The sequence below is a fragment of the Olea europaea genome, chromosome 18, assembly GCF_002742605.1.
Source record: "Olea europaea var. sylvestris chromosome 18, O_europaea_v1, whole genome shotgun sequence".
NCBI lineage: Eukaryota > Viridiplantae > Streptophyta > Magnoliopsida > Lamiales > Oleaceae > Olea > Olea europaea.
In genome coordinates, this window is record NC_036254.1 from 26,173,939 (window position 1) to 26,201,301 (window position 27,363).

A 27,363-nucleotide genomic window follows, 5' to 3' on the forward strand; every position below is an offset into this window, starting at 1 on the left:
ACTCGAGGTGCTGATGGCGATTTGTTTATTGATTCGAGACTCTGGAACCTTGCTTTCGAGACTCAACTAAATCCTATCAAACCCTTGGAATGTGGAGTGTGAGTATTGGGCCTTGAAAGTTCACTTGAAGATGGAACCTACAACGGCAAAAAAGTGATGATCAGAAATGAAAGTCATGAAAGCGCGAGTCTACATAATCACAACATAGTGCTCTAAAAGAAATTTATTTTCTGAAAGGTCAAAAAAAAGCATAAATCAAATAGGGACCTGGGTTTTAACTGATCCCTGAAACTTGGAGCTGGACATGGCACCAAGCATGAAGTATAATAGAGAAAATAATGATTTCATTGTGCAATTAAATTGATTGGAAATGCATCCAAGTGAACGAGCTTTCCTCCAGGATCGAGTGAGATAAAATGTATATTCACTTATTTGGCGTGTCAAAACTGTATTTCTGTATCAAGTGAAACTCTATGTCATACAGATTTTTGCTGATCAACACTAAGAATCAAGTGTGTTGAGAATCAAATGAGTTGGAATGACATGCAAGAGCAAAAAATTCATCATAAGAAATTACGATACAATAAATTTTACACCACAAACTAAACATGTGTAAGAAAACAATGGAAATTGTACACCCCAAAGGCACTACATTTATGAAATGCTATTTAAATTGTCACTGGCAAACCAAGTTCAATAGCATCATATATGATACTATCTCAAATATAGACAACCCTGGGCCATCTTAATCCTAGAATTTCAATGAGTCGTGAACCTTAGACAATGTTCAACAAATTCAGAATCAGAGTAGAGTGTACAAGGAACCATAATAAAACACACTAATTATAGAGAACAAGATACAATAGATGCTACTCTTTCTTGCCTCGAGAACCAAGTATGAATCTAATGCCAAGAACACAAAAACTAGAGAATTAATTATATATTTTTCATGAAGTTCATATCTACCTTAACCTTCTTCCAATATGCTAGTTCTCTTTGAATGGCTTGCTCCAACAATGCATCTATTTTTTCACCTTCGCCCATGTCTCTTCCGCTCGAATCTCTTTAAAAAATATTTAGATCAAGACGATTATAATTTGAAACAAGAAATATGTTAGGTAATTTCTTATCAAACGACCCCCCTGGCTATGATGTTATTCGACTTTAGTTTTCAGTCGGCTTAGCTAAATGTCTGAACGAAAATTATAACACCACAATTGAGATGTCACGACTCAAACGTTAATCGAGCCATTCGAAGCAATCTAAATATTTTAGTGTTACTCATGGCCCAATCCGCTTTCTTGGATGGCCATAATTGAAAGAGATTACTTGGGAGCCCATTTGTCTACTTATTGGACCTCTGCTTTACCCAATAATTCACCTAATTCTACTTACCATACTTGGGCCACTTTACTTAATATATTGGATCTCCCTTTCTCTTTGCAAGAGAATCCGTCCCCTGCCTCTCTCTCTCTCTGTGATTCGGCCATTGCAATTTCTTCTGCTCTTCTGCCTTCTTTTGGTTTCTACCTTTAGTGGTGATTATATATGAGATTTGTGCGCCTTTGTGGTCTTCTAAGTGAACTATCTCATTGGCAACCGAAAATGGAAGTTTGGTTATTGTCTTGGGTCGTTGTTGTTAGGTTGTGGTGTTTTTGGTTAGAAGAAACTAAGCATGGGCAAAACTTGGTGATCAACATACGTTCAACAAAATGCATAATGTTGTAGTCAAATAATTTCCATGAAGCAATTAAACTCAATAAAATGCTCGAAAAAATCCATATACATTTTTCTTCTGAAATTTTATGCAATTCAGAAAATATACACAATTAATTGCAATTTTAGAGAGAAGAACACAAGTAAAATTTGGAAAAGTACACAGTGAGAATTTAGACTGGCCAAAGATCAATACAAAGATAATTAAGTGAAACAACTGAAATTATATTTTATTTGCTCTGTATTTGATAGAAAAACCAGCATATTTACAAAGAATTATAGTTGATGCAATTAAGGTTTATGGAGAATCAAAGAACAGACAAGTACTTGGAAATGAAAATACATAAGGTGGTTGTGAGAGTAGAAAAGGACAAAAAGTAACAAAAATCAACTTTACTGATATGTATATGCCTGAATTTTCACCAAAGAATGTATAATAAACAAGATTTTTTCCTTTTTTTTCTTTCATAATATTGTCTCATACTATTCAATGTACTCGATTAAACATTTCACAGAGATGTTAAAAACCTCAGAGTTGGAATGGCGATGATGTCGACAGGCACGTCTGGAGCTTGGCCTTTCAAGCCAACAACCTTTGTAGATTTTTTATTTATTTATTTATTTATTTTTTACCTCTTTATTGAAAAAGACAAGAATTTAAAAAATTGTAAAGCCCAGTACATTTTATGCCTACTGGTTGAACCCAGTCTCGCATTTTTCTAGTCTGCCTACCAAGTTGCCAAAAGATAAGTTTTCCTGATCATCTACAATTACGCACGTCTTGATGGACATCTTCTCGAAACAAAATTAATTTGTTTAAATAAATCAGATTAATAGTTAATTATATATAGAACTTGTAAGACATAACGAATTATCAACCTTATAATTAATTGAGAATGAGTAAAAGAAGATGTTTCAAAGCTATACACTACTTTTGAAAAGTTCTATTTGATTGATCTAAACGCAAATTCCAATACAATTGTTGAAAAGAACATTGCTTTTTGTTAGGAAAAGTTGTTTTCTGTAAAACTTAAAAAAGAGTTAAACTTAAAAAAGCACATGAATTGCCAGACAGAAAACAACAATAATGTTAGTTGACCACTTGACAAATTTTATATCCCTCTCTGATACTGATACTGAAATGATATCGATTTACAAACTCAACGTTGACTTCTTCAGGAGATAAGAGGTTATAATTTTTGGGAATAGAATGAAAATGGGATTTGTAGCACCATAGTTTCTTGACATCCTTTACGAGTCTCTTATTCTTTAGCTCTTCCTAAGTTTCAATTTTCAATTTCTTTTTGACATTGTAAACACGGGCTATGTGTTTTTTCCCCTTGAGGTGAGACTTAAAACAGTCTTCGTTCATGCAGGGAACATGACATAACTCACACCACAGAATCATCGCTCCATTCTCTCCACCATTTTTCTGGCCGAGTTCCAATTCATGTAGTTTGGCCTTGTGTTTCTTCCCTTTCAAGTGCATGTCCAGAGCAGTTCTGTCTGGGCAGAAAATTTTACAGACATCGCATCTTGGTTGACTGTGTTGATTCTGTTCTTTGCCGTTCTTGTTTAATTGCATCCATTTCAACTTCGCCTGGTGAGTACGACCTTCTACGTGCTGCTGAAGAGTTAATGCACTTGAGCAGCTAACTTGACAGAGATCACAGGATAAATTCCTCACCAAATTGTTGGTGATGTTAACATTACAATCTGTTGCTTTCCTCTTTAAGCAGGAGTGTGTTTGTATAACATTTAATCTTGATCTGGGGCATGGATTCAGGGTGGGAACCTGATTTTTCACTGAAAGTTGATATGGTGTAATCACATTAGCACTTGAAATCAGATCGTGACTTGGGACACGACTCAAAGTTGAAGATAGATTATGACGAATTGGGATTTCAGTTGAAGGTAAAACCTGAAATTGGGAATAAGTTAGTTAAAAGGCTTGATAAAATTAAACTAAAGGGTAAATTTGACTGACATAAGATTTGAAGGTAAAAACAGAGTAGGATGGTAACAACTTGAGTCGAAGATGGTGGTTTTGAGACTGAATCAAATCCTATCCAACCATTGGAATGTGGAGTCGGAGTTTTCGGCCTTGGATGTTCTCTTGAAGATGGAACCTACAACGAACGAAAAGGGTGCTGGTCAGAAACGAAAACATGAAGCATTAGTCCAATGTAATAATATCAGAACACAACATAGTGCCAAATAAGGGGGAAAAATCAATCAAACTGGGATTGATATAGAGAACAGAGCAGTTGCAAACTTGCATTTAATGTTGAACTTGATCCTCTCCTGTTATTCGGCATTGGAGATGAACTTGAGAATCTCGGAGATTTAATTGAAGATAACACCTAACATGAGAAAAAAGCTAGTTAAAAAAATGAAATGGCGATTCTAAAGCAACAAATCAGTAACATGATGGATAAAGGTTGAGTCTGGAACAACTTGAGGTGTAAACTCCCGGTTGCGACGTGTATCTGAGATTGAACCTCGGGGTACCCAATCATTGAAACTTGGAGACGGACTATAGGATTTCTTGACTTCACTAGCTGAAGATGGCGCCTAGCATGAGGAATAATAGGGAAAAATGGAGACTTCACAAGCAATTAACTGATTTATAATGCATGTAAAAGCATAATTTTTCTTCGATGAACCACGATAAAATTTCAAATACATGAAGTTTACAAACTTTGAAACGATAACAGTACTCGAAATAAAACACATGATCTCAAGATTCTCAACATAATTTATATTTCTTTGTTGCAGACAAGGGCAGAATTTTCATGAAGTTCATATCTACCTTAATTTTCTTCTGATATGCTACTACTCTTTGAACGGCTTGTTCCACCAATGGATCGACCGTTCTAACTTCTTCCATATCTCTTTCAGTAGAATCCCTTCAAAAAAAAAAAAAAGAAAGGAAGAAGAAGAAGAAGAAGAAGAAGAAAAATTAGATCAAGATTTTTATCATGATTTGAAATATGAAATATTTAGTGTTTCCAAATAATTGCTGCAAACCCCACTCTTGTTGCATGTGACAGAAAGTTCACGAGTCCAATCCTGCAAAAAAGGTAAGAGAATTGGTACAAAATTATGCAGAAGTTACCGAATTAACCTATGAAACTTTCTATTTGAGACGTGTTTATGAACTATTTAAATTATAAATAGATAGAAATGAGTGGTGGATATATGAGTAGGATTTGTGGGTTCCACAAAACGTGTCAAAAAAAAAAAAAAAAAAGATATTTTACCGACTATAAACATTAGCCAAATATTAGAATGAATTTTGTGCTCTCTACCATCATCTGCAAATATTATAGGACATTGCTTTACAAAGTTGTTAATAGGGATCATCAGTAATATGTAAGGCTAATAAGATTTCTACGAACCATGGGACACAATTTCTTCCTTACTACAATCCTTACAACTGAACATGTCCAGAATGAATAAAACAATCCTTTAAATAGACAGATTTTCTGTAGAAATTTTTGCAATCTCATGATATATTAAACAGAATGAATCACAGTTTCAAGGACAAGAAAACAAGAGAAGCTGCAAATTGCAAAGCAGTACATAACTAAAAATTTATCAAACGGTGATTATGATCAAATGGAGACATTTGGAAGAATTTTGAACTTAAAAAGTTGTGTACTAATGAGAGTTGAAAGTACAATAACACCAAAGGTGTTTCTGGTCTGTGTCACCAATCTTTTTTTTTTTTTTTTTTTTGCCCTTTTATTTTAAGTAAGTAGATCAGAAGGACGGAAAAGTTAAAAAAAAAAAAAAATTGTTCGACTAGGTGACCCCATTGGTGCCCTGAGGCCATGTTGAGATTTCACATTTTTATGGGCGTCCGGCTAGGCCTGACAATATGCCAGTTGTCTTCCTCTCGACTCTTCTAGCCTGAGCTTAAAAACCAAGGTCAATTTGTTTCAATAAATTAGAAGTTTGGGAATTTCTTGCTTTTCGTTATTTCAAAGTTAATGTACTTGTCTGATTGCTATTGTTGAAGAGAAAACTGCTTTTAATTTTGTTGGAAAAGCTCAAGTTACCCTTATAAAAACGCGGTTTTAAAGATCCTTTTTTTTATCGTTGAACTTAAAAAGTATGTGAGTTGCTAAATGTGTAAATGAACATAATAACGACATATTTGATATGTGGATTGGACCGATGGAACAAAACAATTAACAAATTTTATAGCGCGGCTCTTTTCCACTTTGAATGTTGTTCTGAGTACTAATTGAAGCTTACAGAGATGATATAAAGAAAAAATGAGTCTGTTTTGTTTAAGAATGTAAATTTGTCTGTCTAATTACAGAAAGAATCAATACAAAGGATCTCTATATTTTGATGCATGTCTGAGTAAAAACTGATCTGCTGATGAAACTATTGACATTTTTCTGAAGAACAATCTCCTTGGCTGCCTGAAATCCTTATTAACATTGCTAAAACTTCTTTCATATTAGGCCTAGAATGAGGGTTCTCTGCTGTGCACAATATTCCTATACGAAGTAAATCACACATATATTCCGCGCCCTCTGCTAAGCCGGATACCAGTAGAGCTACTGGGATTACATTTTTAGCAAAGCCATGTCGTCCATCTCCCATAACCCTTTTGCCCCATTCGACTAAACATTCTTCACCACCATCCACAGCCCGTCTCCCAGTTGCTAGTTCCATTGCTAACACCCCATAGCTGTAAACGTCTCCTTTTGTTGAGGCTTGCCACGTCTGACCATATTCTGGTGCAACGTAACCAATTGTTCCGGCTACCATAGTGCTAACATGACTGCCTCCGGCATCCACCACCCTTGCGAGTCCAAAATCCGTAACACTGGCTTTTCCTGTCTTGTCGAGAAGTACATTGCTAGCCTTGACGTCCCTATGTACTATACTTGGTAAGCACTCATGGTGTAAGTAGACTAAGGCGCGTGCAACGTCTACTGCCACATCGATACGCCTTCGCCAGTTAAGGTGTATTCTGTCGGTAATAAGATCCTCTAAAGTCCCACCTTCCATGTACTCGTAAACCAATAGTTTTTCTGATCCATCAAGACACCATCCGTATAGTTTCACAAGGTTCGGATGAGGCCAACCGAATCCATTTCCACTTAATACCTCCATTTCAGCTCGGAATTCTCTTTCCCCTTCAAGTCCTTCTCTTTGTAATTTCTTCACTGCCACTTGCCTGCCATCAGGCAAGACTCCTCGATAAACTATTCCTGATCCTCCCCTGCCAATAATTCTGTCCTCGGAAAAGCTCCGAGTAGCCTTCAAAATGTCATCATGTGTGAAGGTTGTTCTATCCAATCGGATAACTTTAACCGTGTCTGATAACCAGGGCGAAGATGCACCCGAGCTTGATGCAAATTCGAGCTGAGCCTTCGAGTCCTCCAGTAGATATCCCTGTGTGTCAATTGGACTTTTCACCAACAGGCAGACTATGAGAGTCATAAGGCCACATACTAAAAAGGCGAGTATCAAAGCGAAAACCACTAGAGTAGCTCCTACCTTTGTAGTTCTCTTAGCCCTTCCATTCCTGTTTCTTGAATCGCCAGTTGTGTTATTAATGAAAGAAGGAAGGCGTAAAAGTGGATCCCCGAGGAACGACCATCTCTCAAATGTAGACAACTGTCCAGTTGTTGGTATTACACCAGAAATATACGGGTTGTACGAGACATTAAACTTGCTCAAATCATTCAAGTTATTCAAGCTAGTAGGAAATGAACCTGAGAAATTGTTATATGACAAATCCAGGTTCATTAAGCACTTGAGGTTACCAATTTGCCAAGGAATTTCACCAGAAAATTTGTTCTGCGAGATGTTGAGGACTACTAGTGGCATTTGTCCTATCTCAGTAGGGAATTTACCATAGAATTGATTGATTCCCAAATGCAACATACTGAAATTCAACATGTTCCCAATCTCGAGAGGGACCTCACCGGACAATTGATTACCGGAAAGTTGAACATAGCCTGATATCTGAAAAGTCCGTATATTTGATCCCGGTGAGCACACCGTAAATAGGCCATACCCCTTAAGAATCTGGTCCCAAAGACTTCGACATTTTTTCCTCGTAAGGAGTTTATATACAAAGCTAAACGGGGGATAATCTGCTGGTATCCACCTCATCATTGTCAAACATTCCCCGGAGCCAGCCGCGATCTGATCATTTTGCCGGTTTTTTAGAAAAGTAGGCGTCGCATTCTTGCCAATGTTTGTTAATTCAGGTGGAATTTTCCCTGAAAGATGATTGTTTGCAAGATTCAACCACAAAAGGCTGCTGCAAGTTCCCAGTTCTGCTGGAATTTCACCTGTCAATGAATTATTTGCTAACATTAACCACAAAAGTGAGGTTAAATTTCCCAAGCCTTGAGGTATCGACCCTTTTAACTGATTGAACGAAAGATCAAGGGCTTGAAGCCCTTTGAGACTTCCATACTCTGAAGGTATATTTCCACTGAATTGGTTGTAGGCCAGAACAAGAAACCTCAAGCTTGTCATCCTGGAAACTTCAATGGGTAATGGACCGGAGAAATTGTTGTAGCTCAAGTCCAGTCGAGTAATGTTAGGCAGTCGAAGAATTTTTGAAGAATTTATCCCTCCTGTATATGAATTTTTATGCAACAAGAGAAATTTCACTCGTGTCAATCGCCCAAAAATTTCTTGTATGTCTCCTCCAAAGTTGTTTCCGCTTAAATCCAGAAAAACCAAGTTGCTAAGATTTGTTAAAGACTCTGGAATTTCCCTGAAAAAATTATTACTCCCCAAGTAAAGTGCCTCAAGATTAGATAGTGATCCAATCCCTTTAGGAATCAGCCCTGTAAAATTGTTCCCCGCTAATGTCAACACTTCCAAATCTTTGCAATTGGAAATTTCTGCTGGAAATTCTCCGAAGAATTGATTTTCTGATAAATCAAAACTCATTAAACTACAATTTTGTGTGAAAATTGAAGAGGGAATGCTGCCAGAGAAATTGTTCTGCGCGAGTGAAAATTCCTTGAGCCTATCAGAACCAGGCCATATATCTCCAGTCAAATTATTCGAGCTGAGATCTAGATACATCAGATTCTTGCACTCCTCAAAGATGCTTCCAACTTTACCAGTAAAATTGTTTAAAGAAATATTCACCACCTTCAAGTTTTGGCAATTTTTAGGAATTGCTTGTTCAATATGACCAGCAATTCTTCTATTGAGGGACAAATCAAGAAACTCCAGGCTGCTGAGTGCTGTCAAGTTGAACTCTCCAGTGATAATATTGTGTGACAAATTCAAGAATTTAAGGTTCACACACCGGCTTAAATCTTCGGGTATGATCCCTCCTATAGTATTTTGTGACAGGTCGAGGTAAGAAAGTTGTGTCAAGGCCGAAAAGTTACTCGATATGTTACCCGACATGTTGCAGCGTGAAAGGTCGACACTGGTGACACGATTAATGAGGCTATCACACGAAATTCCGGGCCAGTTGCAGGGCGAGTTGTCCTGTGGATTCCATTGTGTGTATGTTCCTTGATTAACCGGATTTTGTTCCACCAGAATTGACCTCAGTTGCAGCAATACTTGCCTATCTGTCTCTATTGAGTCTCCAACAACAAGCTTTCCTACGATTCAGACACAATAAATGCAGGTCAACTCATAGGATCATCCTGGAAAACCGCAAAAATTAAAAAGATATTCAAAATCAAGAAGATGAATGGTACCTGTAATGAGGATCAGCAAATTAAACAAAGCAACCCGAATAAAATTGTCAGCTTCTTCTTCTGACATGATTGAGAGAATCTGACCTTCTTTTATCGAAATTCAGAGTTTTTCAGAGAAGTTGTTGGAACATGTTTTGAGGAAATTAATGATCAAAAAATTAATGTAAGAGTTTAAAGGAAGCAACAAATTTCGGCTAGTCAAACGTAAGAAAATGTAGTTGAATATTAGACCGCCTGCAGATGGACAAAACCAAACTTGGAACAAATGCACGTACGGGAAATATTTAAATATTTGCAGTCTTGATTTATGAATAGTTAATGAGAAAAATTATGCCTATGTTTGGGCTCCCTTTTTCTCATAAACACATTTTTTTCTAAACTTATTTTTTTATACAATAATTTTACACGTAAATTGAAAACTCTCTTAATTTTTAACCATATATTCTCCAAAAAATCATTAATCAAAAACATATTTTTAGCCAGAAAGGGGCTCAAACAAGGGCTATAACTTATAAGTAATTTTTTTAATTAACATAAGTGATTTTAGCTTTCTGGACTGATGTTTTGTTGTTGATAGCTTTGTTCTATGATGGAAGAGAGAGACAACTTTGTAACTACATCCTGGTGTGGGGTTGGTGGAGCCGCCCAAGTTGACCAGTTTAGATGTTATGACTTGGCTAAATTTGAATGAAATCAAAAGTCAGATGTTCCTTTCTTTTCTTTTTTTGCTTTGATTTAAATGTTTGGTATGGTTCTAGAATTTGAAGACTCTTGTATCTATTTATTTTTCTTTAGGTCACCCCAACCCCCCACGCCCCACCTCCCTCCCATCCCGACTTGATGAAGGAGGGTTTTCTCAATTCAGATTCTAATGGATTTTAAAAATCTTTATAAGCTCATATATTTATGTTTTAATAAAATTTATTAAAACATATGTATTCTCAATTGAAACTTTTAATGAATTTAATGAATCATTTAAATTTTATGTATCCTCAATAATATATAAATTTACAAGGATTTCAAACAATTTGGATGAATTTCAATATTAAAATAAACATAATAAACTTTTTTGAAAATTCATCAATTTTAATGATATTCATATAAATTATGTGAATGTCTATTCAAATTCACGGAATTCATTAAAATTTATAAGAAAAAAATTTTAAATTAATTAAAATCTTAGTTGGGCACACTCCTACAAATGTTTTTTGTTCCATTTTTATGTTAATGTAGTTGTTCTTCAATAAAATTATAATAACTTATTTCAATTTTGAGGTGTCAAGATTTTGTTAGGAGAGAACAAAATAGGTCAGCAAAATTCAATACGAATTTCAATAAGAATTTGGCGAAAGATGAGTTTTGGAATAATTATTTTTTTGGAGAATTTAAGGTTAAAAAATAAGGAAATTTTTCTATTTACGTGTACTATTATTTGTAAACAGTATTGTACAAAATAACTACTAAATAGATAGAGCTAAAATTAAAGATAATTACCATTTTGAATAACTATTTATTAGACAAAGCAAGGCTCCAACTCTAGATGACTAATGTATACCGTACATATTTGAACAGTGAACAGTAACAAATTGTAATTTGTCTTTAACTTTCAATATCCAATATTGTGCTTCTAATTGAAAGGTAGAAATTATTTCCAACTTTTCTTACATAATGTGATATTTAAGTCGATTTTGAATGAGAGTGAATGCAATGGAACGATATTTAAAGTTTGAGATATAAGCCTATGCGAGTATACAAGAACAAAGAAGAAGGACAAGGAAAAAAAAAAGAATAAATTTAATTAACTCGATCGATTAAATAGTGTTGGTCACGTAATTATGTAAACCTTTTGGTGCCAAAGCTATAAATTTGATTGTAACGAGCAAATCTATCAATGACTTGTCAAATTTGAAGTGGAAAAGTTATTTTTGCGTTCGGAAAACATAAAGGGCAAAATCAATTTAATTCAAAAGTGCATTAAATATTTTTTGTTTCAAATTTTAGTGCGTCGAAAAAGAAACCCCAACTTTTTCTGTATGTTTTCAAGTCAAATTTTCCAAATATCTTTATCTTACTAAAAAGACATCAATTTTGCCCATATCCCACCGTCCCCTTCGATATTATGTTGCAATTGCCTTTTCAACTGCGTTATCTCTACCATTTAACCTCTAGACCCACAATCCTGTCATTGTTATCTCTCTTGACCATCACCCGCCATTCCTCTACAATAGTAGTGATGTGTTTAACAGCGAAAGTTGGAAAGATGACAATAGTTTACATAATATATCTCTTGACTAGGGGTGGGCGCGGGTCGTTTCGGTTCGATTCTAAAGAGAATCGAACCGAACCAAACTTTTCGAGTATTTAATAAATAGAACCGTCGGATCCAAATATAATTATGGAACCGTTCGGGTTTGATTCAGTTCGGTTCGGTTCCGTTCCGTTCGGTTCTGTACTATAATTAAATTTTTTAACAGTTATAACAACATTATATAAATACAACTATTGATACATTCAATGGTTTTTGAATGTCAGAAACTAATAAACTAACTTGTTTAAATGATCGTTACGATTAAAGTTTAGGTCGACGGAGGTCACAGTTTCGTTTGGAGGTCATAGTGTCGACCGACGATTGTATAGATTTTGGAATATTAGCAAAGCTGCGAGAGTGAGTGCGAGAGTCGAGACAACGTTATGCACTTTAGTGTAGGTGTTTAGGGTTATTTAGTAGATTTGATCTTGTTTAGCTAAGAAATGAAACAATAAAATGGGTAATTGGGCCAAAAATTAAAATTTAGAAATGAAACAAATTATTGGGCCAAAAATTTGAATTTAGAAATCGTTAATTTGTTAATTTGTTTAGAAAAAATTAAAATTAAAATAATTTGATTTACTAAATATAAAAAAAATTAAAAAGATTCGGTTCTTATTCGATTCTTCGATTTTTGGTCTAGAACCGAGAATCGAACCGTACTTGTCGATTCTCAATTCAGATACCCGTTCAAGTATTTAATTTGACAAGAACCGTCGGGATCGGTTCGGTTCGATCGGTTCGGTTCGAGAGATTTGCCCAACCCTACTCTTGACCCTCACCCACCATTCCTCTACAATAGTAGTGATGTGTTTAACAGCGAAAGTTGGAAAGATGACAATAGTTTACATGATAGAAATTAAAATATTATCGAAAATTAAAATTATGATTTAATTGTCAAATATTAAAGAGCATATGTAGGCAAATAAATCATATTCTTGAAAAATACAGAATTCCCTTTCGACCACACATCACAGGTTCGCGGACACAAGGAATGATCCAAGATAAAAATTGTAAAAAAATTTGCAATGAGAAAGAAAATTAATTTGAGCTGACTAAGATTAATATTTAAAATTTCAGACAAATTCAATATTCTTGGGACTAATGATGTGTGCACAATATCTCCATTGGTGGAAATTGGTCAAACGTAAAATAAGTATTTCTCTTGGAGTTGTTGAAATGCTTTTATCGTGATTTATTTAATTATTAACAAAAAAGAAAAAAAAAATTAGGCTACTCTCTATACATCCTAAATTTTGGTAGTATTTTTAGGGTGTTAGGGATATAGATGCGCTGATTTACTTGACCAAATATTAGGCATGATCTCCAAATTTTGGCCAGTAAAATTCGATATAAGCCTATAGCTCATTTACGTGGACTCGTGTGTCTTTTTCTGATAGTTAAGTTCATTATCGATTTAAGGGTGTTAAGACAGACGAGTCTTCATAAGTTCTTCAACTCGACTTGTCTCACAGCAAGTCAAGCAAGCTAGCTCGTGTGCAAGTTAGTAGCCTTGCAGACTGGCCCCTCGAGGCATAGTCAAGTTGTGCAAAGGATAGGAGTGAGGTTATCTCACGCTTTACTGGCAGCCGCAGTGTGGAGGTTTGATTCATGATACATGAAATTGGACTCCTTGTAAACGTAGTGTACAGGTAGCTCTTGTTCCTTGACCTGGTGGGGTATATCTAACGATTTACTTCCCTTACAAAGTTTTAGGGACAGGGCGATGGGGGCCCTTAAAATTGGAGTTCAACCTTTTTGTAGTAGCCTTGCAGACTGAATTGATGGCACGCTTGTCGTGTAGGATGCACAATCAAATCTGAAATTTGAATTCATTTTTTTTTTTTATAGCACCTTTTTGGGTTCAATTTTGGGTCTATAAATAAGGATGCGTAGGTAAAGAAATTTCAGCACATTTTACTTTCATCATTCTTTACAATATTTTTTGGACCGTGCTAGATATACATTAACGTGTACATTGGGGTGTCTATAATGGACACAATGCCGAGGCGTCTGCCGCGTCGGGGCTTACAGGCGCCTCGACCAATAACGAGATGCCGAGTGTTCATTATGGACACCCGAATGTGCATGCTAATGTACATTTAGCAAAATCCTATTTTTAATATGTCGCTCTCAACTTTTTAGTAGCATAATTTTTCAACTACCACTCTTCTAATTGCACAAAATTCGGAGTATTACATAATAAGACTTCGATTTTGGGCTTTAATGCATCCAATCAAAGTGTGGGTTCTATATGTGTAAAAACCGGACCCAAGTTCCTAATTCCATTATAGGCTGAATTAGGCCAAAATGGCATCAATATATAAATACGGTTGTGGTCCCTGAATCACACAACGGGAGATTTTATTTTGTTAGTTCTCTTTTGCATCCCATCACAGAAAGAAAATGAGACTACATGTTGATTTGGAAGACTAGCCACATGATTCGATTATTGCAATAATCATGTTTGATTCAGGTGCGATTCCACTATAGATCTTGATATTTATTGTTGATCTAACATGAAAGATCCGGTGATTATGAAGGTAACAAATTGGGAAGAGTACATAAACCAGGTTTTAAGTATACATAATTCAAAATTCAAGTTACAAGTTTGATTAATGCAAAATTTAGATTTTAACTAATTAATTGAAAATATTTATTAAATAATGATAATAAAGTCACGGTTACACAATTAATGGTCACATATATACAATTATAGGTCATAGATTTATTCGTCGGTCACATATGATCAAATTAATTGGCCACAGATTTTTTTGAGGTCACAAATTATTTTAAGGTCACAGATCAAAAAATTACGGGCCACATTTTATGTCATTGGTCACACATCCAAAAAATTATAGATCGCAGGTCACGTATTTTCAAATTTGATGGTCACAGATTACTTTTTTAGTCACAAAATGATGAATTTCAAAGTCACAAATTAACACTCATTCACAGAGGACCAAATAATTGGTCATAGACACCAAATATAATTGGTCACAGATACCCACCCCCCACCGCCACCGCCACCGCCACCGCCACCAACATCATCAACAACAACACAACCACAATCACCAACAAACGCCGACGACAACCAAACTACCAACAAAAACTATCACTGTGTTCTACACCACCTCCACCGTAGCTAGAATCCACCATGACTGCCACCACCAAACACAACAACATAACCTCCGTCTCCATCGCCAACATGACCACGGCCAGAAACCATCACAACGACCAGGACACAATCACAGCCAGACACAACCACCGAACACACCCAACAATACAATTTCCTCCCAACCTCAACACCACCATCCAAATCACCACTGCCAACACAAGCACCGCTCAATTTCCTCCCAACCTCAACACCACCATCCAAATCACCACTGCCAACACAAGCACCGCTACTGCCATCAGCGCCGCCAACGCCATTAACAAAACAACCGCAATCACCACCATTTTCAACCACCAACAAACCAAGATTTTCAACTACAAAACCACCACCATCGACACCAACAAAAATCATAGTCCTTTTGGATTACCGGAATCAGATGTCTAAGGAGTAGATGCCACCGCACAGCGTCGAAGTTCAGGCATCTTTGGAAGTGGAGGCATGGGAGAAGTACTGTTGGAGTAGAGGCAATCACCACTGGCTGCAGTAGCGTCGATCGATGCCGATCTTAAAGCGCCACTAGTGGTGAGGAGCCGTGAGCGGCCTCTGCAGGGTCGTGTGCGGCTGAACTGAGAGCAGCGCACATCGGACCGGCTGGTCGGTTAGATCTCTAGGCGAAGCTCCATTTGAAGAAGAAAAAAAGGTGGATGAAGTACCAAGAGAGGATATGAGGTAGAGACGAAAATGGATTTGGAGCAGCATAGAGTTGACTCTGGGGCGGTGCTCTGGCGACGGTGCTTGACAACGATGACGATGTGTGGGGAGAGGATATAAAGAAAGAAGACGGGAAGGAAAGGAGAAGATGAGAGAGAAAATAATTTAGGTTTTAATTGGGTGAATGGGATAGGGTTTTAATTGGAGGTGGAAACCTGACATTTGCACAAATAAACATGATAGCAGATTTTTGAATTGTGCATTTAAAAAACCTGGATGCGTGTAATTTCCTCATATAATATTATCTTTGTAAAATCTATATCCTCGTAATGAGAAGGAATTATAGAATTTTTTAATTTGTACTATGCCCTTATTTGATTGTGATATAAATTTTAATTTTAAAAAAAAAGTCAGCAATTAAAATTAACCTCATATTTAACGGATTTCACTACTTTTCAACCACATAATTCATCAATTTATATCAAAACCTACTAAAAATATCATTTAATCTCCACCAAACAACATCATATCTTTCAAACTACATAGATTTAATTTTCTAATTTTTAAACATTAGCAAAAATGACTTCTGCAATATACTTCATTGGTGGAATGCAAAAAGATATCTATATTTAGTATTGTCAGTATAGCTTGAGACGTGTTCACAAATTTATCAATATTTACATACATAAATTCTATCATAGAAAATCATAAGCTAGATCGAGATGTATAACATGACTTGAATAATATTACAATCCGATTAGAAGCATATGATGCATCGATTGCTTCAAGAAGATAAATTTGGTATATTGAGTGAGATCTTTTTAAATGTGCTATTGCAGATTACTAAGATAGAATTGTAAGTATATTTTGTTTCTTTAATTGTTATCATATAGATCTTTTTTCATTTATTTATTTTAAAAAGTTGAACTCATAATATTGATTCATATAATTTTAACTCTCCCTGTGTATTGGAACTACTCACAAGTCCAGATGAAGGAGGTGAATGTTTTACAACTTTATAACGCTTTTGACGAAATTTAATTTTACATCTAACATTTTCTTTCCATTATAGGATTCTAGTGACAAAAATATAATTTCTTTACGTCTTCATTATATTTGTGGCATGAAAGTACGGTTTTCAGTTCAAATTAAAAATAAAAATGAGTTCAACCACACTTCGATGAAGTGAACTAGCTTGCATTTGAGAACTTGTGCGATGGCCAAGTCACACAGCCCTAGATCAATCTAGCCCCCCTTTATCAATTATCCATTTAATGAATATAAAATTTTATTAAATATTTATCTTCTAAATTTTTAATATCTATCTCTTTCAGCAGATATTTTGTACATTGCATATGATTTCTCTAATTCAAACCATGTTAGATGACAAAAAATGTGGCCGTTAAATTGATACGATGGTTGTTCACACGCTTGTCTACATTTTTAAGAATAAATTGGTAAGTAATTAATATTATAATGCTTTTGACAAAATGTAATTTTTACATTTAGCATTTTCTTTTCATTTCAGGATTCTAGTGACGAAATATAATTTCTTTACGTCTTCATTATATTTGTGGCATGAAAGTACGGTTTTCAGTTCAAATTAAAAATAAAAATAAGCTGAACCTCACTTCGATGAAGTGGACTAGCTCGCATGTGAGGACTAGCGCGGTGGCCAAGTCGCACAGCCCTAGATCAATCTAGCGACCTTTATCCATATAATGAATCTAAATTTTTAATATCCATATAGGACATAATAGGATAGATGTAAAAAATTTGGATAAAATTGAATTAACCGAATTGCATGACAAAGAGGGTGATCGATCCTCACATTTTGCGCTTGGGTCCCGCGTGAATGAAAAAATACCGACCTCCCATTTGTGCAAAATCATCCCCTATGTTAGTGCAGCAAGACCCAAAAAAATTTGCAATTCATATAGATTAATGATTTTTTAAATATATTTTTTAATGTTACGTATGAAACATATTTGCTAGTAGATTGATTTATAGTATTAAATAAGATCAAATTATACAAAGTGAAAAGTTAGATTTTATTATTGTTATTATTTTGTTTGTTTGTTTTACAAACATAATGTTAATTTATTTCAATCAATGAGATGGGTCCACAATATGGACTTTTATGCCAAGACGATTCACGTGCAAACAAATGGAAGCTAATAGTTCAGTTAATGAAGAAATCACTATCATTTCAATATTAGAATATTTAAGTTTTGTTAAATATATTTTATTGTGATTAAATCATTTTTACTAAGTCATTGATCATTAATATATCTTATATTTTATTTATTTATTTATTTATTTTAAAATAATTGCACCATAGTCGTAACGTCTTTATTTTGTTAGTTTCATTTTATGGACGGTCAAATATCAATATATTATAAAAATGCAAATCAGTAGTGTGAACACAGAATTGCCAGATTTTGGACTTAACGAATTGATTAGTCAACAAATGCTAACTACACAACACATGTGCAGAAGTTACACAACTAAGACAGATCTTCATTGAAATTCTTTTCACGTGTGAGGAAATATTGTCAAGACTTGACATTGTGCTCACAGCTCAAGAGTCTAATTCTAACGCCCAAAAGAAGTTGAGATCGGACCGTCGATCAGTCTTGGCACTGTCTAGACTTATGATGAGGCAATTTGAACCTCATGACAGAATAAGTTGATCTTTCCATTTTGACATCTTAATCAGAACTCACGTCTCCATGAAAACTACAACAAGGTAGAGATTTGCTACACGTTCATCGACGTTGACACGTCTCTCGTAAAAGGGAGGTCTACGCCTTTTTATATTAGACGTGGGTCCCTCTCTCATGTGAGGAGTGTGTCAATGCCGATGTACAAATAACAAAATTCAACAAAATATTTCAACTCGTAAATGTTGTAATGAGTAGATCTTTTTTTAATATGTATACCCATGTTTGGCCCCCATTCTTATCTCATTCTTATTCTCATTTTTTTTTCTCTCTTTTATTTTTAACCACACAATCTTCCATAAAATAATATTACACACAAATAAAAAACTTTTCATTCTTTTTCAACCACACATTTTTCATAAAAACACTATTTCATCCATTAAAATTAGCTAAGAATGGAGGCCAAACACCCGCTTAGTTCTTGATACTCCTTCCCTCCCAATTATATAGACTTGTTTTGTTTTTCATACAGATTGAGGAATCTTATTTAATGTTATTGGAAAAGTAATTTTTGTCAAGAAATTTCCTAATTTATCCCTATTTAATTTTCAACATCTAGTAGCAAATTATTGTTAAAATTAGAAAAGAACTTGAAAATTGATTTCAAGTAGGCAAATTATTGTGAAATGTGCATGTATTTGGATGATTTCAAAAGTAGGCAAATTAAATGGGAAAAATTGATTGTAACTAGGCAAATTAAACAATGGTATATTAGTAAATGAACAAAATAAACTATTCTAAATTAAGAAACGAGACTAAGGAAACCAAACCTATATGAATGGGACGATGGGAGTATTTAAATTCCTAATCTTTATATTTTTATATTTAGTAACAACTTGTTCTATAAGGAATGGTTCTTGGCAAATTGTTGAAGGAGTTCAATTTAAGCACGTAAAATCATTTATGTAAACATAGAATTTGTAAAAGCAAGGTATTATCACTTGGCAGCTTCTAAGATACGACTATGGTGAAGTACTTTGTTAATAATGATAAACTCCCAATTTCAGCGTGCTATCGTTTATTTAACGTGTTAGAGATTCATGAGAATTCGAAAAAGTACGAGAATTGTCCAAACCAATAATTTTACTTGCATTTAAAAAAATTTATAAATGTAAAAATCATGAATTGGATTAAAAATAAAAAAAAATAAAAAATCAATATTGTAGTATCATTTTAGTTATTAAGACTAGCAATCATAGGGTTCGACTTCTGATATTGAGTCGAGTTGAAGCTTTTTCAGACCTCTAGTTAGCGATGATCTTATTAGCCTCTTGAGATATGTGATATTTTGTTCTACCACATCAATGGATCATCTTATCTTATGATAAAAAATTTAATAATTAATTGTTGCGTCATACTGTTTTCTAAGAAAAAAATACGAAACGTTTATCTAGTTATAAAATTAAAATGAACTAATTATATTTGAACCCCATTTTGGGGTTAAGAATATGTTTTTAAATAATAGATTGATGAAAAATGTGTATTTAAAAAATTAAAAAAATAGATTTATTTGTAATATTATTTTATTGAAAACTTGGTGATTAACAGAAAGGTAGAGAAAATGTATTTTAGAAATAATGAGATCAAACGAGGGCATATAATTAAATGAATAAGGACCATTTCGTTTAAAGTTGCTTTTGAAACAATTGTCTCAATAATTTAGATTCTTGCCCCCTAGCCCTATGCAAAATGAGAATAAAATTATTTTTTATCCTTTTTCTTGTGATTCTTATTCAAAGCACTAATTTTAGAAATAACGGAATCAAACAAGGGCGTAGAATTGAATGAATAAGGACCATTTCGTTTAAAGTTGCTTTTGAAACAATTGTCTCAATAATTTAGATTCTTGCCCCCTAGCCCTATGCAAAATGAGAATAAAATTATTTTTTTATCCTTTTTCTTGCGATTCTTATTCAAAGCACTGAACTAAGAAAAGAAAAAGAAATTACATATTCGTGCACAAAAATTGAAAAGGCAACCACCTCGTTTTGCTCGTTGAAGGTGTAGAAAATACAATAACCGTTCAAGATTTTAAAGAACAAATCACAACGAAATCAATGTTCTCTAACAATCTATAAATATTTTAAAGGCTCTAAGTCAATAATTTATAAATGCGTAAAGAAAAACACAACGAAAATAAAGAACATTCAAATATATGACGTTTGTACCAAACTCTACTTCCCATTATTGACACGGATCATATTAAAGTATGTTCTTTGACCTCAAATTTATCAAAAAAAAAAAAGAGAAGAAGAAGCTAATTTTGGTTATTGCTATTGTGGTGGGTTTAAATATTTCAAACGTAACTAAACTTTCCTAAATATTTTTAGGGAAAATTGCAGCAACGGTACCAAACATTTCGTTTATTAGCAGACTTTATCCAAACCTTTAGTTTGTACCACCGTGAGTACCAAATCTTTAAAAAATATGCAGCTCAAGTTCAAAATGACTGTTTCCGTCTGTTTGACCGTTAGTTGACCCAATAAATTAACTTTGACCAATTTTAAAAGGGGTAAAATTGTAACTTTGAATTAAATTTAAAAAATATTTTTAGGGAAAATTGCAGCAACGGTACCAAACATTTCGTTTATTAGCAGACTTTATCCAAACCTTTAGTTTGTACCACCGCAAGTACCAAATCTTTAAAAAATATGCAGCTCAAGTTCAAAATGACTGTTTCCGTCTGTTTGACCGTTAGTTGACCCAATAAATTAACTTTGACCAATTTTAAAAGGGGTAAAATTGTAACTTTGAATTAAATTTAAAAACAAAAAAAATCAAAAAATCAAAAGCATATAACTGTTCATCTCCTCTTTCCCACCCCCACTATTCACCATCTCCTTGATACCCGATCCCAAATTAATCCAACACCACAGTCGCCGTCGCGTTCCGCAGCCTACCGCTTCCACTACAAAACTCGTCATCAATTTCATCATCCCAAATCACAAATCATTATCAAACCAATCAAGAAACCATTTCATTCCCATCAAGAATTTCCAAGTCAATGTAATCTATGGTGGCGGAAACACACCTTATGGCCACACCCACCATTTCAGACCACCACCAGTAGATACGTACACCACAGATGCTCAATATGATGGTGATGATTCAACAAAACAGGGCCAAAACATCAATGTATTTTCTTGGATTTTACATCCAATGCGTGCGAATAACAGCTCTCATATCCAATCCAACTGATGGTTTTCCTATTGTTCAATCCTCAAATTCACCTACAAGAACTCATATTCATACTCAAACGACTGTGGGTACACAATTAATTGATCCAGTTGCTGCTCAAATGCCTCGTAATTTGATCCCTGAAGTAGCAAGTTGACTGTTCCATCAATTGCAATTGACAGCCAAAATAGTGTTCTTCTATCCATTTTGATTCACTGGTGGTCAAAGTGGGCCTTTCCTTACTTGCTTTGTGAGAGCTAAAATACTGCTTAGTAGATCTCTTTGATTTGGAAGGGATGATGAATACGGGGTGCATTAATTTATGGTGGAGGGGTGGGGGTGATGAACAGTACTTTTTATTTTTGGGGGTGGGGGTGGACTGACTTTTCTCTTTTTATTAATCTATGTTTTGTTTTATATTAATTTCAAAGTTACCATTCTACCTCCTAAAAAATTGGTCAAAATCAATTTCTTGAGTCAACTAACAGTTAAATTAACAGAAATCATCAATTTGGACTCTAGGTGTGAGTTTTTCAAAGATTTGGAACTCACGGTGGTACAAACTAAAAGTTTGGACAAAATCTGTTAATAAACGAAAGTTTTGGTATCCCTGTTGCAATTTTCCCATATTTTAAAAGTTGTCCAAGTTACCATTGAACTTTCCCAGATGTTTTTAAATTGTCATTGAAATTTAAAAGTTCTCTAAATTGTAACCAAACTTACTAAAATGTTATCTTATTCGTCACTTTGTAACTCATTATTTTAAAAGTTAGCTAACTTGATGAACTTACAAAAAATATTAGAAAATGTGTTATTCCGTTTACAATCATTACGTTCGTTAACTTTTTAAACGGCCAATGACAGAATAGCGTATGAGATAACGTTTTGATAAGAGTACACTAACCACTTAGAAAAAGTTAAATGACAACTGTAATACGTTTGAAAAGGTTCGCACCTCAAATATTTAACCAAATTGACATATTGTGAGTGTGTACTAGAAGAGACAAGTAAATACCTTTGATCCCTAGGCATTTTGACCAGCATACCAAGGTAGAAAATTGCATTTCCTTGGGTGGAAAGAAAGCTTGAAATTTGGCCTTTTGTTAAAGGAATCACTTTTGAAAAGAGACAATTATCGCTGTCTAAATCACCGGTGTAGGTGAGTTGATTCTTCTTAATGACATAACATATTTGTGAAGTACAGAATCTATTGCTTAGCAATATTAAGAATGGAAACTTCCACAAAGGAATTTATTGCTTACCGGCCTGAGCATTTTGGCTGTGTTAAACAGCCTTGATCAAATTTTTTTCGAAAGTCTTAACACGTGAGAATTACACAAGATATAAAGATGTCATTGAAATCCAGTTATAAATCCCAATCAAACTGATGAGTAGGGAAATAAGTAACAATATGAGCTATAAGAATCCAAAGATGATTATAGAGCTGCAGCATATTTATGATTCAAGGTTTAACAATGTTCATAAGAATTAATAGAACACAATGGAAGACTTTCTTCCCAACCGAAAGATCCATTCAAACGATCTTTGAAACTAAAATTTAATGTTAAGAACCTTACCAAGAGACCTGTCGTTTTTAATAGCATCATGTTTGAAACCATTAGTGGTACTAATATCTCCAGAACTTAACTCTTCATGTACTGCAGATATGGCAGCCTTTCTCCTTTCCTTATGATCCTTCCCCCTCTTTATCTCTTCCTCAAGTGCTGCTTTTGCCTTCTCGGCTGCCTCAGCTCTGCTAATGGCCTGTTCTGCTCGAATCCTGAACTCCCCAATTTTTGAAAGTGCAACATCTAACTCTTTCTTCAAGCCCTCAGATTCCTCCACGTATTCATGAAGGGATGAATTCTTCTCAATTTTCTGCTCCTCGCCAGCTTTGGAAAGTTCCATGGACTTAGTATGGTTTTCTTCAGAGGGGTCCGAACTGTTATTTCTTTTAATTTCATCTGCCAATCTTTTAGCTTTCTTTAACTCTTGATTCCCTTTCTTGGTGTCTTCGAGTTCTAATGCAAGCTGCTGAAGTGTGTTATGCAGTGCTGATATTTCACTCTTCGATCTTGCTTCAGAAACCTCAGTTGCAGCAAGCTTCGACCTCTCATTCTGAAGTTCAGATTTCAGTAACGCAATCTCAACTTGTGCCTCATTCTCTTTTTCTTGACTCTCAACCGCTTCAGCTCTAATCTTCCTGAACTCTGATTTCATGTTCTCAACATTTGTGTTCAGGTGGAAAACCTCTTCTTCTGATTTTCTGAGTTCCATCTTTAATTTTTCAAGTTCTGTCTCAAGCAAACTGATACAAGCAGCATGATCCAAGTTCTTTCTCCAATGCAGTTCCATATCTGCTTTCAGCTGGGCTAACTGGGAAGTTGCTTCAGAAGCAACTTTCTCAGAACAAATGTGAAGCTCATTTGCCTGCTTAAGTTCCAATTGCAGTGAATCTATAAATGCTGACTTCTCCCGAAGCTGATTCTCCAAATCATGCATAATTTCTAATCGCTTCAGTGCTTCAGCTACTTTTTTTGCTTCTATCTCTAACTCAGCCTCTTTCTCAGACAATGTCTCGGCTTTTTCCTTCTCTACTCTAAAAGCTTTCAGCTTCAAATGCATAATATTTTCATTTAGTTCTGACATGTGCATTAAAACCTCTTCCATTTTCAGCTTTTCTTGGCTTAAAACGCTTTCCATAGCCTCGATTTGTATAGTGGACTCAACTTTTGAGCGTTTCAACTCAGCAATTTCAGCTTCCTTGCTAAGAATTTGTGATTGGGCTGACATTAACTCGCCAGCAATATCGGAAAGCTGCTTTTTTGTCATCTCATATTCTGATAATTGATTGGTCATCACCTTAATTTTGCATTCAAGTTCATTTACACGAATATTTATTTCTTGGCATTCATTTATGTAATATTCTTTCTTAAAATCAGAGTTCTTCAGCAGGGTTGAAAGTTCTTCTGATATTTTCTGATAGTGATCTACCTTAAGAAACGCTTGCTTGCAGGAGGACTCCTTTTCATCAAGTTGTTTCAATAGGACTTTGATTTCGATGTCTTTATCTATCCCCTGTTAGAACGAGAAAACACTACATAAAATAGATTTCTTGTGATAGCTCATGATGAAGGATTAGTCATGAGCATTATCAAACAGAATGATAGATCAATCTATCGCAAATAATATAATACTCAGAAATAGTACTCGCACAATCCACAATAATGAAAGTTATACAGAGAGATTGGAAAGAAAAAGGATAATCCGACTCTTAGGCCAGCTATGCTTTATGGTACTAAGCGTTCGACCGTCAGAGGACGAGATATCCATAAGATTTAAGATGTATACCTTGCACACTAAATTGGATAAGAGGAAAACATAACAATTGGAGGTGGAATCGATAAAGGATAAGTAAAGGACGACGATTTTAGTAGTTAGGACATGTTTTTTGTAGACTTGAAGAGGCTCTTGTAAACAAGATTGATGTGATTTCACATAGAACATGTCTAGAAAAAAGAGATGTAAGTCTAACATTGCCATCTATGATTGCTAAAAATATAGTTTTTTCAGATCTTTGGGTAGATGTAGCAAGCATCAACGGCAGTGCAGAAAAAGAACTAATTTAGTCGACCTCAAGTTTATTAGAAACAGGGCTATGTTAATCCATCAAACCTATATCTCACACATACTGATTTATTGGCATAATTTGTTACTAACTAGGAAATCATAGTCAGCAGTAAAACAATATTTTTGAAGAATAATGACATTACAACTTTACAAGCTATCAAATTCTTAATATGAATACTCTTCCACTTGAAAATTTCCAAGCACCCATGTTTCAGTAATTTAGATATGAATCAAAGAATTCTTTAAAATTGAATACATATCCAAGAAGAACTAAATATATTTCGTCCCGAGTGTTGGTGTAGAACATACAACAAGACACAAACTAGCCTCTTCTCTGATGATTTTGGGGTTGGCTATGTGAATACTTATTAGGTACTTTGTTCCATTCACTGCTAGATCTAGTGAAACGTGTAAAATTCGTTTATAACTTACCTCAGTGCTACTTCCCTCTCGGAAGAAGGAAAGTGCAGTTTGAACTGAATCAACTGGTGTTTCATCAATCTTCCTCATACTTTGTCCTCAAAAAATCCAAAATTTCAATCAAAGCAAACTATATATTAGGCGGAGGCAGCAAAGAAAAATCTGGCGGTGCGAAGAGGCGGATTGATTCTATTGAAGATCCGACAGAATTATATACGGATTTTTTTATGAAACTCATTGCAAGATTATTGGTGTAAACAAGGACTCAAAATTTCGTCTGCAATGAAGAATCTATAATTTTTTACAGATAAAATCTTGTAAAAATCGTCCAGTGGTCGGGCAAAGTACAACGGATTTTGATTTTAATTGCTTCCAAGGGCAAGAAGTGGCTATCGTACATTGGCGCCTTTTTTTTCTGGGTCAGATTGTGGGCTTAGATCATATTGTATATCTTTTATGATTATTGATCTTACAATTCCTTTAACAAAATTTTCTAATAAGTTTTCTTTGAAACATTTTAATATGTGATGCATATAATTGTTCTTGATATCCTATCTTATAAATTTCTTTTTCAAACTTAATTTCTTTTTTATTTTTAACAACCTTTTTTATATTAATGGTCCTCTCTTATATTTGGATTTTTTCATTTTATAATTATTCATTAATAATTTTTTCAAATTTTTAGAAAAATTACTTGTTAATTTTTTAAGAACTTAAATAGAAGATTTTTATTATGAAGTAGGTTGTTTTTAATATTTGTTTAAGGGTATTTTAGGTAGTTTCAAATGTTTGGAAAAGTCAATGGTCATTTTGGAAAATGGCCTCTCCTATTTGGGTCAATTTCATGTATTTCCCCATGAAATTGATAAGACTTCATGTGGGCCCAAAAAATTACAATAATATGCATTTAACAATAAAAATTTAGTAGGAGTAATATACATACCGTTTGATCTTAAGTTGTGACCAACTTTTTTTAAAGCAAATTCTATGGTCATGAGTTTCAAATATATAATTTCTTTATTTTCTTATGAATGCACTGAAAAGAATACACAGTAACTCATTCATGACATGATGTGATCTATGGCACGAAGGCAAGTTAAGGTAAGGATCCATTGACCATTGATGACCTATAACTAGGTCGTGAGCAAAAAGGGTTAAAGAAGCGATATGAATACCTGCTCAAACCACAGTGGACGACACATTGATCAAGCAAGCAAAGAAACAAAACTCGTGTTGAACTCAAAAGAAGAAACAAGATAGACCAACTTGATTCAAGCAATGGACAGGGAGCTGATCAATTTAACTATGTGACTGCATAGCTTTATACAAAAAGTCACCTGAAGAATTTAAGTGGTCTATGCGACCGCATTAATCATTACTATGCGGTTGCATAGTACAATTTTGTGTACGTATTTTCCAAATTTCGCATAATCTTCTATTTTTCTTAAAACTCTATTTTTTTTGGTATCTTTTAGTATTTTTAGACTTAAATTCCATGTCAACAAGGGTTTACTGAGTTCCCTATAAATATAACTCATCTTTTTATTGTAAAGACAATTAATTTTTAAGAGATATTATTGAGAATCATAATTGCTTTCCATTGTGTTCTTCATTGAACTAATTTTCGAATTTATCAAGATTTATTTTTTGTTGCATTCAAACAATTTGGATGAGATTCTTGAATTTTGTGATCATGGGATCAACATATTGTCGACGATTGAGTTAGTTCTTTGGTTTGGATCAAACTCTAAACATTGATTCTTTGGCTTTCTTGAGTTTGAATCAATCTTGTGTGAGTTCTGTAACTACTATTGCTATGTGTAGAAGCCCGAGAAATAAAATGAAATTAGG

The 27,363-nt window shown here is 34.4% G+C and overlaps 5 protein-coding genes across 5 annotated transcripts; all 5 read right to left on the reverse strand.

Moving 5' to 3' along the window:
* Positions 1 to 2,810: 2,810 nt before the first annotated feature.
* LOC111366927 (zinc finger RNA-binding protein-like) lies at positions 2,811 to 3,893 on the reverse strand. Its single transcript, XM_022987609.1, has 3 exons — positions 3,885 to 3,893; positions 3,744 to 3,845; positions 2,811 to 3,637 (listed from the first exon to the last, which is right to left on the reverse strand). Exons 1-3 carry the CDS (start codon positions 3,891 to 3,893, stop codon positions 2,996 to 2,998), a joined length of 753 nt encoding a protein of 250 aa, XP_022843377.1. The 3' UTR covers positions 2,811 to 2,995.
* LOC111366549 lies at positions 2,811 to 4,619 on the reverse strand. Its single transcript, XM_022987285.1, has 3 exons — positions 4,529 to 4,619; positions 4,174 to 4,290; positions 2,811 to 4,079 (listed from the first exon to the last, which is right to left on the reverse strand). The coding sequence occupies exons 1-3, from the start codon at positions 4,604 to 4,606 to the stop codon at positions 3,948 to 3,950; spliced, it is 327 nt and encodes a 108-aa protein (XP_022843053.1). The 5' UTR covers positions 4,607 to 4,619; the 3' UTR covers positions 2,811 to 3,947.
* Positions 4,620 to 5,989: 1,370 nt separating this feature from the next.
* On the reverse strand, positions 5,990 to 9,685 carry LOC111367977 (probable LRR receptor-like serine/threonine-protein kinase At1g74360). The gene is made up of 2 exons (XM_022989134.1): positions 9,429 to 9,685; positions 5,990 to 9,329 (listed from the first exon to the last, which is right to left on the reverse strand). The coding sequence occupies exons 1-2, from the start codon at positions 9,493 to 9,495 to the stop codon at positions 6,115 to 6,117; spliced, it is 3,282 nt and encodes a 1,093-aa protein (XP_022844902.1). The 5' UTR covers positions 9,496 to 9,685; the 3' UTR covers positions 5,990 to 6,114.
* A 5,025-nt stretch (positions 9,686 to 14,710) lies between these two features.
* On the reverse strand, positions 14,711 to 15,262 carry LOC111366928 (glycine-rich cell wall structural protein 1-like). Its single transcript, XM_022987610.1, has 2 exons — positions 14,893 to 15,262; positions 14,711 to 14,835 (listed from the first exon to the last, which is right to left on the reverse strand). Exons 1-2 carry the CDS (start codon positions 15,260 to 15,262, stop codon positions 14,711 to 14,713), a joined length of 495 nt encoding a protein of 164 aa, XP_022843378.1.
* Positions 15,263 to 22,874: 7,612 nt separating this feature from the next.
* LOC111367978 (sporulation-specific protein 15-like) lies at positions 22,875 to 25,873 on the reverse strand. The gene is made up of 2 exons (XM_022989135.1): positions 25,525 to 25,873; positions 22,875 to 24,540 (listed from the first exon to the last, which is right to left on the reverse strand). Exons 1-2 carry the CDS (start codon positions 25,600 to 25,602, stop codon positions 23,014 to 23,016), a joined length of 1,605 nt encoding a protein of 534 aa, XP_022844903.1. The 5' UTR covers positions 25,603 to 25,873; the 3' UTR covers positions 22,875 to 23,013.
* Between the last annotated feature and the right edge of the window lie 1,490 nt (positions 25,874 to 27,363).

What these genes read in the sequence shown, in the direction of transcription:
- LOC111366927 (XM_022987609.1), bottom strand. An exon ending in AACCACCATCTTCGACTCAA is followed by an intron (nt 3,638 to 3,743) that starts GTTGTTACCATC and finishes TCCCAATTTCAG; the next exon opens with GTTTTACCTTCAACTGAAAT.
- LOC111366549 (XM_022987285.1), bottom strand. Translation starts at nt 4,606, where the DNA reads ATGGAAGAAGTTAGAACGGTCGATCCATTGGTGGAACAAGCCGTTCAA. An exon ending in CATATCAGAAGAAAATTAAG is followed by an intron (nt 4,291 to 4,528) that starts GTAGATATGAAC and finishes TCCTCATGCTAG; the next exon opens with GCGCCATCTTCAGCTAGTGA. An exon ending in ACCGGGAGTTTACACCTCAA is followed by an intron (nt 4,080 to 4,173) that starts GTTGTTCCAGAC and finishes TTCTCATGTTAG; the next exon opens with GTGTTATCTTCAATTAAATC.
- LOC111367977 (XM_022989134.1), bottom strand. Translation starts at nt 9,495, where the DNA reads ATGTCAGAAGAAGAAGCTGACAATTTTATTCGGGTTGCTTTGTTTAAT. An exon ending in TTTGCTGATCCTCATTACAG is followed by an intron (nt 9,330 to 9,428) that starts GTACCATTCATC and finishes TCTGAATCGTAG; the next exon opens with GAAAGCTTGTTGTTGGAGAC.
- LOC111366928 (XM_022987610.1), bottom strand. Translation starts at nt 15,262, where the DNA reads ATGATTTTTGTTGGTGTCGATGGTGGTGGTTTTGTAGTTGAAAATCTT. An exon ending in GTTTGGTGGTGGCAGTCATG is followed by an intron (nt 14,836 to 14,892) that starts GTGGATTCTAGC and finishes TTTTGTTGGTAG; the next exon opens with TTTGGTTGTCGTCGGCGTTT.
- LOC111367978 (XM_022989135.1), bottom strand. Translation starts at nt 25,602, where the DNA reads ATGAGGAAGATTGATGAAACACCAGTTGATTCAGTTCAAACTGCACTT. An exon ending in GAGAGGGAAGTAGCACTGAG is followed by an intron (nt 24,541 to 25,524) that starts GTAAGTTATAAA and finishes TCGTTCTAACAG; the next exon opens with GGGATAGATAAAGACATCGA.